The sequence below is a fragment of the Dreissena polymorpha genome, chromosome 5 (assembly GCF_020536995.1).
Source record: "Dreissena polymorpha isolate Duluth1 chromosome 5, UMN_Dpol_1.0, whole genome shotgun sequence".
In the NCBI taxonomy this organism is placed as follows: Eukaryota; Metazoa; Mollusca; class Bivalvia; order Myida; family Dreissenidae; genus Dreissena; species Dreissena polymorpha.
Genome location: NC_068359.1, coordinates 10,623,231 through 10,634,021, shown reverse-complemented (window position 1 = coordinate 10,634,021; position 10,791 = coordinate 10,623,231). Strand labels below are relative to the sequence as shown.

Below are 10,791 nucleotides of genomic sequence, written 5' to 3'. Positions count from 1 at the left end.
ACGTAGTATGTGTAGAAAAAAACAATCATAAAAGTCGCTAAAATTTACACATCCATGTTTATCCGTAAGAAATCGCCCTTTTGTCTGGTTATAGACTTTTTAAACATCATATTATTTTCTATTCTACCACGGCACGTGACTTGTTTTCTATATACAAAGAAGGAAAACTACTGTTGGTTATTGACCCGATATACTAACGGTTGTTTAAAGTGACGTCACTTTGATTGTCCGCGCACTGTTTATGAATGAAGACGACGTCATTTGAATTTAATTGTTGCTTTATACCGTTGGTCATTACCGCAATAACCAACGGTTACCCGTCGATTATTTCTTAAATTAACACCGGAATCATAATTATAAGAATCGCGATTTTGCAAAGTAACGATCTTGAACGAACAACTGCGCGGTCCCGTTCACATTTAACCCATTTATGCCTAGCGTCTAGAAAAAGGCATTGGCAAACAGCGTAGACCCTGATGAGACGACGCATGTTTGCTTGAAGGAATTTCTGTAAGAAATATTCTAAATAAAGAAATAAATATACTAGACATCCCAAATTTTGGAAATAAATTGATCAAAATTAGAAGGATGGGAGAGTCCACAAGGCATAAATGGGTTAAGAGCAAACTCTTGTAATTTTACATTTACCACGCTTAAAAATGTGTTCATTTAAATGTAAAGTAATTAAAACATTTAAATAAATCACTTGCACGTTCTCGATCAATTATTACGAAAAAAACCAAGACGTAATTGCTTAGAGTTCACACGAGACATCATCAAAAAGGAGTTCTAAAATAAACAAAGCGAAATTTCAGCTGCATTAGTATTTTAACACTAGTATATGGTCATTTATTTAAGGAAAAGACTCAATTGCTAAATATGATATAATGTGCACACATGTTGCAAAATAAAATAAAAACAATTAATTCAAACCACTTCACCATTTCTATTGTTCATATGGGGCACGTAAATGGTCAAAAAAGGATCTATAAAAATGCACACATCTTTTAAAACAATCATCAAATAGGGCATGGACACCCTTACTAACTCGTACAAAGATTACATATTGTGCATTGGACCAGATGAGTATAACGAAACACGGATATTTAAACGTGTGCATATCTATCGATGATTTCAAAGAAACCCCTGTTCAGTCGCAACAGAGTCAATGTGCGCATCACCGAAGAAGTGATCTTAACACTTGCACACATTTTAAAACAGCCATGGATATATCGCTGAACATCAAGAATATAAAAACTCCGGACACCAAAGCAATTGCAAATCCACCGCAAGTTTTAGCAACGAGTCGATTATCCCGTGCACTTGTCAGCATCCTGGTAGACTTTGAAGTAGCGTTCTTCTTCACTGTCATTTCTTTGATCATGTTCACGAATGAAGGATCCGACAGGACCTAGTTCAATAGAAACACGATGTGGAGGTTTATAAACGCGTTTGAATTTGGGCATTGCACTGCGAAAATGGGGCTTAAAACATGCGCGTAATGTATCGTCCGAGATTAGCCTGTGCAGACTGCAGGGACGCGGCTAAATACATGCGCGTAATGTATCGTCCGAGACTAGCCTGTGCAGACTGCAGGGAATTGCTAAATACATGCGCGTAATGTATCGTCCGAGACTAGCCTGTGCAGACTGCAGGGACGGGGCTTAATACAAGCGCGTAATGTATCGTCCGAGACTAGCCTGTGCAGACTGCATGTACGGGGCTTAATACATGCGCGTAATGTATCGTCCGAGACTAGCCTGTGCAGACTGTAGGGACGGGGCTTAATACAAGCGCGTAATGTATCGTCCGAGACTAGCCTGTGCAGACTGCAGGGACGGGGCTTAATACAAGCGCGTAATGTATCGTCCGAGACTAGCCTGTGCAGACTGCAGGGACGGGGCTTAAAACATGCGTGTAATGTATCATCCGAGATTAGCCTGTGTAGACAGCAGGGACGACACTTTCTGTATAAACTTTTTTTCGCTAACAAGAGACTTAAACGAAAAATAAAATAAAAGCGGAAAGTGTCGGCCCCTATTAGCCTGTGCGGAAAGCATGGGCTAATCTGGGACGACACTTTCCGCACATAAATTCAGCCCCTTTCCCAGAGCGAGGCTAAAATTTAACACAATTAAAATAGGAAAAATGAAAAATACGGACAACATGCATGGATGCGTAACAGTATGAACACTTTCTGCAAATAATTTTTGAACATATTTATGTACCGCTGGCTTTAAAAAAGTAAGAAGCAAGACAGCGCGTCGAATGACCAGACGCACACTATGGGCACATACTTGCGAAGGATTGTCGTGATATATGAATCTGGAGCAGACGAACGGGAACTCCACCAGGCAATCAGTCGTTCCGAGATGACGTTGATCCGTATCCATGGTGAGGCACTGGGTGGAAGAGGTATTCTGATCTGTACGTAAACACGAGTGGCCAATTAGTTGGGAAAAGGGGAAGTGAAAGATTATAATGTCAACATGTCACCAACCTAATATAAAGACTCGTGATTTCCGTATTCCAAGTAATTCGTTTTCATTCGTTAATGAAGAATGATAAAATGTCGTTTTATGTACACATTGTATTTATTAATAAACACCTTACTAAGTTTGTTTCCTGGTAAGTTTCGGACAGTTGGCGTTACAAAACGCACAGCTTTGATACATTTGATCACCCAACAAACGGTTCAGAAAAGTCCCTAAGTCATTAACAGCTATTTAAGTAGTCTTTAAATATTAACAATATGTATCCGATTCCACAAAATTTAACGAACTTTAATATATGTATATTACTCTCGGATATCTACCAATTGCAAAGAAAACTTTTCTAAATATGTAATAGTAAATTGCAATAGCAAAATATATCTTACAGTAAAATGCAATTGCCAAATATATCTTACAGTAAAATGCAATAGCCAAATATATCTTACAGTAAAATGCAATAGCCAAATATATCTTACAGTTAAATGCAATAGTCAAATATATCTTACAGTAAAATGCAATAGCCAAATATATCTTACAGTGAAATTGAAAATACGGTATTTGCCTTTAAGCGTGTTCTGTGTTATAACATCGAAGAAAAACTCTCACCGTTCATCCAAAAGCGATCCTTGGCGAGAGCAAGTAGCTCAATAATTTGAAAATACCTTAACATGCTTGTGAAAGTCATAAGTGTAGCATTAAAATCGCGGCACAACAAAACAGCTGAGCTGTAATTTAACCGATCCTTTGACACCAGATATTCGAACAAATCAACTATCAGCCAGTTGGGCGTATCAGTTGTCAGCTTAACGCTTGTCAACTTATCGGTTGAAAGGTTTTCTGTCTTAAGCGCATCTGTTCTCAGATAATCACTTTTCATCTTATCGGTTGTAAGCGTATCTTTTGTAAGCTTATCAGTTGCCAGCATATCTGTTGTGAGCTTATCTGTTGTCAGCTTATCGGTTGATTGTTTATCCGTTGTCAGCTTATCCGTTGTTAGCTTATCAGTTGTTAGCTTGGCCGTTGTCAGCTTATCCGTTATCAGCTTATCGGTTGTCATATAATCGATTGTCAGCTTATCCGTTGTCAGCTTATCCGTTGTCACCTGATCAGTTGTTAGCTTATCTGTTGTCAGCTTATCCGATGTCAGCTTATCCGTTGTCAACTGATCAGTTGTTAGCTTATCAGTTGACAGCTTAGCTGTTGTTAGCTTATCTGTTGTCAGATTATCGGTTGTTAGCTTATCCGTTGTCAGCTTATCCGTTGTCACCTGATCAGTTGTTAGCTTATCTGTTGTCAGCTTAGCTGTTGTCAGCTTAGCTGTTGTCAGCTTATCTGTTGTTAGCTTATCGGTTGTTAACTCATCCGTTGTCAGCTTATCCGTTGCCACAATATTGGTTGTCTTCTTATCTGTTGTCAGTTTATCCGTTGTCAGCTTATCGGTTGTTAACTTATCCATTGTCAGCTTATATGTTGTCAGTTTATCGGTTGTAAGCTTATCGGTTGTCAGCTTATCCGTTGTCACCTGATCAGTTGTTAGATAATCTGTTGTCAGCTTATCGGTTGTCAGCGTATATGCTGTCATCTTATCTGTTGTAGGCTTATCCGTTATCAGCTTATCGGTTGTCACCTGATCTGTTGTCAGCCTTTCCGTTGTCACCTGATTAGTTGTCAGCTTAACTGTTGTCACCTTATCCGTTGTTAGCTTATCTGTTGTCACCTTATCCGTAGTCAGCTTATCTGTTGTCAGCTTATCCGTTGTCACCTTATCCGTTGTCAGCTTATCAGTTGTCAGCTTATCCGTTGTCACCTTATCCGTTTTCAGCTTATCTGTTGTCGCATTATCGGTGTTAAGCGTATCGTCAGTAATCTTATTTGTTGTAAGCTTATCATTTATCACCTGATCAGTTGTCAGTTTATCAGTTGTTTGAGAAGCATGCGTCGTAACCGCGTTAGACGTCACTCGACCTGCAAAACGAATGCATTATGAAGTAAAAGTTCGTTCAAATAATTTATGTAATTGTCTAATTCCCTAAATTGTATATGCAGGTGTACATTACCTGTTGTTGTTGTTATGCAGGTTGAACATCACATTATGAAATATTTATGCAGCTGTTTCACGCCTGTTGTTAATTTCCAATAAATAAATAAAATAATAATACATAAAATAAATAAAACGGCCACACTATGTGGATTATTCTGCCTCTTATATGGATAAATTAGAAACCCAAACATAAAAAATAAAGGTTTATTATATTGTGTAGAAGTGGGCTCTAAGTGATGACAATGTTCAAAGTGTGCTCTGAGTGATGACTATGTTCAAAGTGTGCTCTGAGTGATGACTATGTTCAAAGTATGCTCTGAGTGATGACTATGTTCAAAGTGTGCTCTGAGTGATGACTATGTTCAAAGTGTGCTCTGAATGATGACTATGTTCAAAGTGTGCTCTGAGTGATGACTTTGTTCAAAGTGTGCTCTAGGTGATGACAATGTTCAAAGTGTGCTCTGAGTGATGACTATGTTCAAAGTGTGCTCTGAGTGATGATTATGTTCAAAGGGTGCTCTGAGTGATGACTATGTTCAAAGTGTGCTCTGAGTGATGACTTTGTTCAAAGTGTGCTCTAGGTGATGACTATGTTCAAAGTGTGCTCTAGGTGATGACAATGTTCAAAGTGTGCTCTGAGTGATGACTATGTTCAAAGTGTTTGATGATAAGTTGTTCATCAGATTTTTATAACAGAGCAACACTGAAAAATGTAATTCAGATTCTGGCCGTAAGGGTTAGTGCCATGGTTTCTGCAGAAGCTACCTATTCGATAGAGGTGATCACACAGCTACCTATTCGATAGAGGTGATCACACAGCTACCTATTCGATAGAGGTGATCACACAAAGCTACCTATTCGATAGAGGTGATCACACAGCTACCTATTCGATAGAGGTGATCACACAAAGCTACCTATTCGATAGAGGTGATCACACAAGCTACCTATTCGATAGAGGTGATCACACAGCTACCTATTCGATAGAGGTGATCACACAGCTACCTATTCGATAGAGGTGATCACACAAAGCTACCTATTCGATAGAGGTGATCACACAACAGAAGCTACCTATTCGATAGAGGTGATCACACAGCTACCTATTCGATAGAGGTGATCACACAGCTACCTATTCGATAGAGGTGATCACATAGCTACCTATTCGATAGAGGTGATCACACAGCTACCTATTCGATAGAGGTGATCACACAGCTACCTATTCGATAGAGGTGATCACACAACAGAAGCTACCTATTCGATAGAGGTGATCACACAACAGAAGCTACCTATTCGATAGAGGTGATCACACAACAGAAGCTACCTATTCGATAGAGGTGATCACACAGCTACCTATTCGATAGAGGTGATCACACAGCTACCTATTCGATAGAGGTGATCACACAGCTACCTATTCGATAGAGGTGATCACAGAAGCTACCTATTCGATAGAGGTGATCACACAGCTACCTATTCGATAGAGGTGATCACACAGCTACCTATTCGATAGAGGTGATCACACAGCTACCTATTCGATAGAGGTGATCACAGAAGCTACCTGTTCGATAGAGGTGATCACACAGCTACCTATTCGATAGAGGTGATCACACAGCTACCTATTCGATAGAGGTGATCACACAGCTACCTATTCGATAGAGGTGATCACACAGCTACCTATTCGATAGAGGTGATCACACAGCTACCTATTCGATAGAGGTGATCACACAGCTACCTATTCGATAGAGGTGATCACACAGCTACCTATTCGATAGAGGTGATCACACAGCTACCTATTCGATAGAGGTGATCACACAACAGAAGCTACCTATTCGATAGAGGTGATCACACAACAGAAGCTACCTATTCGATAGAGGTGATCACACAAATTAAAATTAATTAAGCTGACGGTCGTAAACATTTTAAATATGTAATGTCAATTAAGATTAACGCACAGCGCTTTGTTAATGTGTTGATAGCTTAGGTATAATTTAAACAGAACTCATGTTATGAACCCATAGTGCTTGATGTATAAAAAAGTGAAACTCCAGCTGCTGTAGTAGTATTGCATTCTTATTATATACAATTAGATGGTCCTTTATTTAAGGCAATTGAAGTGACCGATTGCCAAAACAGTGCAAAGCAGCACAATACAAAACAACATAAACACAGATTAAGTATTAAGTTATATTCATGTCAAAGTGGTTTAAACGTAAACTGGACATACAAAATTTAGGTAACGAGTCTCAGAATCTAAAAACGCTATGTAATTATTGAAGTATTTTGTCTTTTTTAACTTTGAAAATAATGAGTTGTTTTTCATGGTCCATTTCGATTTTTAAATGTAAAATAAAATATTTATACTAGATCTCTATAATCAATGAATCATTAAAAAAATAAAATTGCTGCGAATATAAATTATAAATATCATACAAAACGATACGATACAAAACACAAATAAATACACAATACAATACATAATGATTTGTGCCTGAAAAACAGCCAACTCCCCATGTTAGTACTGAATTTGGAGATAATTTAATGAGTATCTTTGATGTACTAATACAGACATTGCAATTCCCATTGACTTCTTGACATATAAATAAGACTGCATATAAAATTAAATACTTAGTGTAATGTGTATTACCTTGCATCGGTAAAAATTTTGGAATGAACTTTTGACAGACACAACGACCCGGAAGTTCCAAATCTTTCGCAGAAGTATCGATCATGGCATAGAATGTACCATTGACAAGGATACACGAATCATTGGAAGACTTCATCCACATCTGCAACCCCACACTAGTCAAGAATGTAGCATTAGTTCGCAAAATAGCCTCTATTATTGAGTCGCTAAAGGACGCAAGTATTCCAAAACTGACTTTCTGGCATTTACTGAGACATTCTGTGCAGTTCGTCTGTTCTTGTGAGACGCGAAAAAGACTCTCGTCTTGATCGTCTGTTTGAAACCATTCCTCGAAACCTGATATTTAAAGACGCCGAATAAAATGAGTGTTACATGATGATCATGGTTACGGCGCAAAGTAACAGCTATTTGTATACACTAACCCTATTTTTTTTAAATTATATTATAATGATGATGAGGAGGAAGAAGAGGATCAGAAGGGGGATATTCATAATTATGAAGAGGATAATGATGAAGAAGATAATTATGATGATGATGATGATGATGATGATGATGATGATGATGATGATGATGATGATGATGATGATGATGATATACAAATATCCTACCGGGCGACATGTGTTTGGCGTCACAAATAAGATAAGAATCCGTAGAGCAGTTGTCTGATATTTCGAAGCCTTGTTGAACGAGACTGCCTTCGTCATTACTTACTTTCAAATAAGTGCAATTGTCGTTTTTTCGTGCTAGAAACAAAATAATGTAAAGGAAATGTCGGGTTAGTCACAAAGAATTAGATTTAAATACCTTTTTATCATAATCTTAGCACCAGATTATGAAACGAGATCACTGACAAACAAACGCTAAAAGAGAAGGGAACTAATAAATCGCAATTTGACTTACGCGCAATCAGGTACATTTCACCGCGTGTAAGGAGTCCTAGTTCACCACAGCTAATCAACGCCTGTTCAATTTCAACGACGTCCTTGTCCAGGAACGTGGCCAAGTGCAAACCAAGATTTCGGCATTTGAATTCTGCTTCATTTGGAGATGACTTTAAGCGTGGTATAATGAAGATGTGGCCGCCACAGTTCACGTAGGACTGGTTTGTCGGCTGGACGAAGAATACTGAAATTATGCATCAGTGAAAGTTGTTCGTCGTTAGTGGTGGCTTATTTAATCAATGCAGTACGCCATATACAGGAGATGTATTATTAAAAGAACCAAAATTTGTTTCGACGGATCGAGCTCATCTTTCGTGACCGTTCGCATACGCAGAGATTCGATCCCATTTAACAATCGAACTGGCTAAAATGATACGCATTAGGTAAAACATGCATAGGAATAAAAAGGTCCATTTTATTTTACATACCTGTTAAACGTGTACGTAATTAAGGTCCATAACATGATATACTTGTTTTAGTAACGGTAATAATATCAAATCTTACCTGCTATGTAAGCTAACAGTAACATAAGTTTCAACATACGCATCGCTTTGACTAAGAAAACAAATAACTGTTAGAGATATACGCAATATCCTATTCAAACTATTATTTGATCCAAAAATGTATATTCTTTCACAGAATTAACACTGTTTAAACGCAATTGTTGTCCACTTAATAACACAAAGCCAATTAATTTATTATTTCATGTACTATTTTTCTTCAATCATGAAACAATACTGTCGAAAAAGTATATAAGCTATGTGTAGCTATTTAAGAAAGTAGTGCTTTAATAATGCAAGCCATAATAATTACTAAAGTATAGTTCACAAGATAAAATAAAAATCCAAGCTCCAAACAAGAAGTTAACCTTGCTATAAAGCTTGGAGTTGTGCAATGCAAAAGTGTATGCCAATATCCGCATGCGATATGACGTAGATAAGACGTCATCTTCTTCAAACGTTTGAAACACGTCCGACGCTAGAATACAAATTGCCATAAGCTGTATTTTCCGCCCTGGAACAGTTCGTAGCAATAACACTACATGCCTATTGTATTTGTTTTCATTCGAGTATCAACAAAGTTGCAAAGCAATTTCCGGAATATTTAGTCCGAAACTTATTAGATAAACGTTATATCGGAAATCCTGAACACGTTTTGGGTAACTAGGCAAGCTTACAGCATTTCAATATTAACAAGAGTTCCGCGGTCGGAGATGACCGCATTGAAGCCGGATTTTTGATTTAAATGACAGGAAAGTACCATATAACATGGAATAAGAACTTTAACATTTTTACCTACCAAAGTTATAAGAACTTTAACATTTTTACATTCAAGGTCACAGTGACCTTGACCTTAGAATGAATGACCTTGAAATGACCAGTGGTCATCTAAGTGTGCTTGCAAACCTTCATGTCAAGTTTGAAGACTCTATGTCCAAGCATACCAAAGTTATAACAATTTTAACATTTTAACATTTAAGGTCACAGTGACCTTGACCTTCAAATGAATGACATTGAAATGACCAGTGGTCATCTTCTAGTACTGGCCAATCTTTATTTCAAGTTTGAAGACTCTAGGTACAAGCATACCAAAGTTATAACATGAAATAAGAACTTTAACATTTTTACATTCAAGGTCACAGTGACCTTGACCTTCAAATGAATGACCTTGAAATGTCCAGTGGTTACTTACTAGTTCTGGCCAACCTTCATGTCAAGTTTCAAGACTCTAGGTCCAAGCATACCAAAGTTATAACAACTTTAACATTTTTACATTCAAGGTCACAGTGACCTTGACCTTCAAATGAATGACCTTGAAATGTCCAGTGGTTACTTACTAGTTCTGGCCAACCTTCATGTCAAGTTTCAAGACTCTAGGTCCAAGCATACCAAAGTTATAACAACTTTAACATTTTTATATTGAAGGTCACAGTGACCTTCACCTTCAAATGAATGACCTTGAAATGACCAGTGGTCATCTGTTAATCCTGGCCAACCTTCATGTCAAGTTTGAAGACTCTAGGTCCAAGCATACCAAAGTTATACCATGAAATAAGAACTTTAACATTTTTACATTCAAGGTCACAGTGACCTTGACCTTCAAATGAATGACCTTGAAATGACCAGTGGTTACTAACTAGTTATGGCCAACCTTCATGTCAAGTTTCAAGACTCTAGGTCCAAGCATACCAAAGTTATAACAACTTTAACATTTTTTATATTGAAGGTCACAGTGACCTTGACCTTCAAATGAATGACCTTGAAATGACCAGTGGTCATCTGTTAATCCTGGCCAACCTTCATGTCAAGTTTGAAGACTCTAGGTCCAAGCATACCAAAGTTATACCATGAAATAAGAACTTTAACATTTTCGAGCACGCCGCCACCCCCGCCCGCCCGCCCGCCCGCCCGCCCCCCCCGCCCGCCCGACAACATCAATCTATAAGCCGAGATTTTTTCGAAAAAAATCCGGCTAAAAATTCAATATTTACACTATTATTATTAGTATGATATCATGACATATTATTGATACTGAAACAGATTCAATGCATGATCTGTTTGCTAAGTAAATGCCGTAAATCTGATCAGAGAACGTCTGTTTCATGAAGATTGATTCTCGTGCTGTCTTTCACGCCATCAAGTTTCGAACTTAAAGGGGCACGTTCGCGTTTGTTGCTTT

The 10,791-nt window shown here is 37.9% G+C and overlaps 1 protein-coding gene across 1 annotated transcript; it reads right to left on the bottom strand.

Annotated features, from left to right (window-relative positions):
- Positions 1–849: 849 nt before the first annotated feature.
- Positions 850–8,832, bottom strand: LOC127881397 (uncharacterized). Its single transcript, XM_052429200.1, has 7 exons — positions 8,617–8,832; positions 8,072–8,296; positions 7,780–7,914; positions 7,172–7,507; positions 3,099–4,457; positions 2,298–2,425; positions 850–1,411 (listed from the first exon to the last, which is right to left on the bottom strand). The coding sequence occupies exons 1-7, from the start codon at positions 8,657–8,659 to the stop codon at positions 1,178–1,180; spliced, it is 2,460 nt and encodes an 819-aa protein (XP_052285160.1). The 5' UTR covers positions 8,660–8,832; the 3' UTR covers positions 850–1,177.
- Between the last annotated feature and the right edge of the window lie 1,959 nt (positions 8,833–10,791).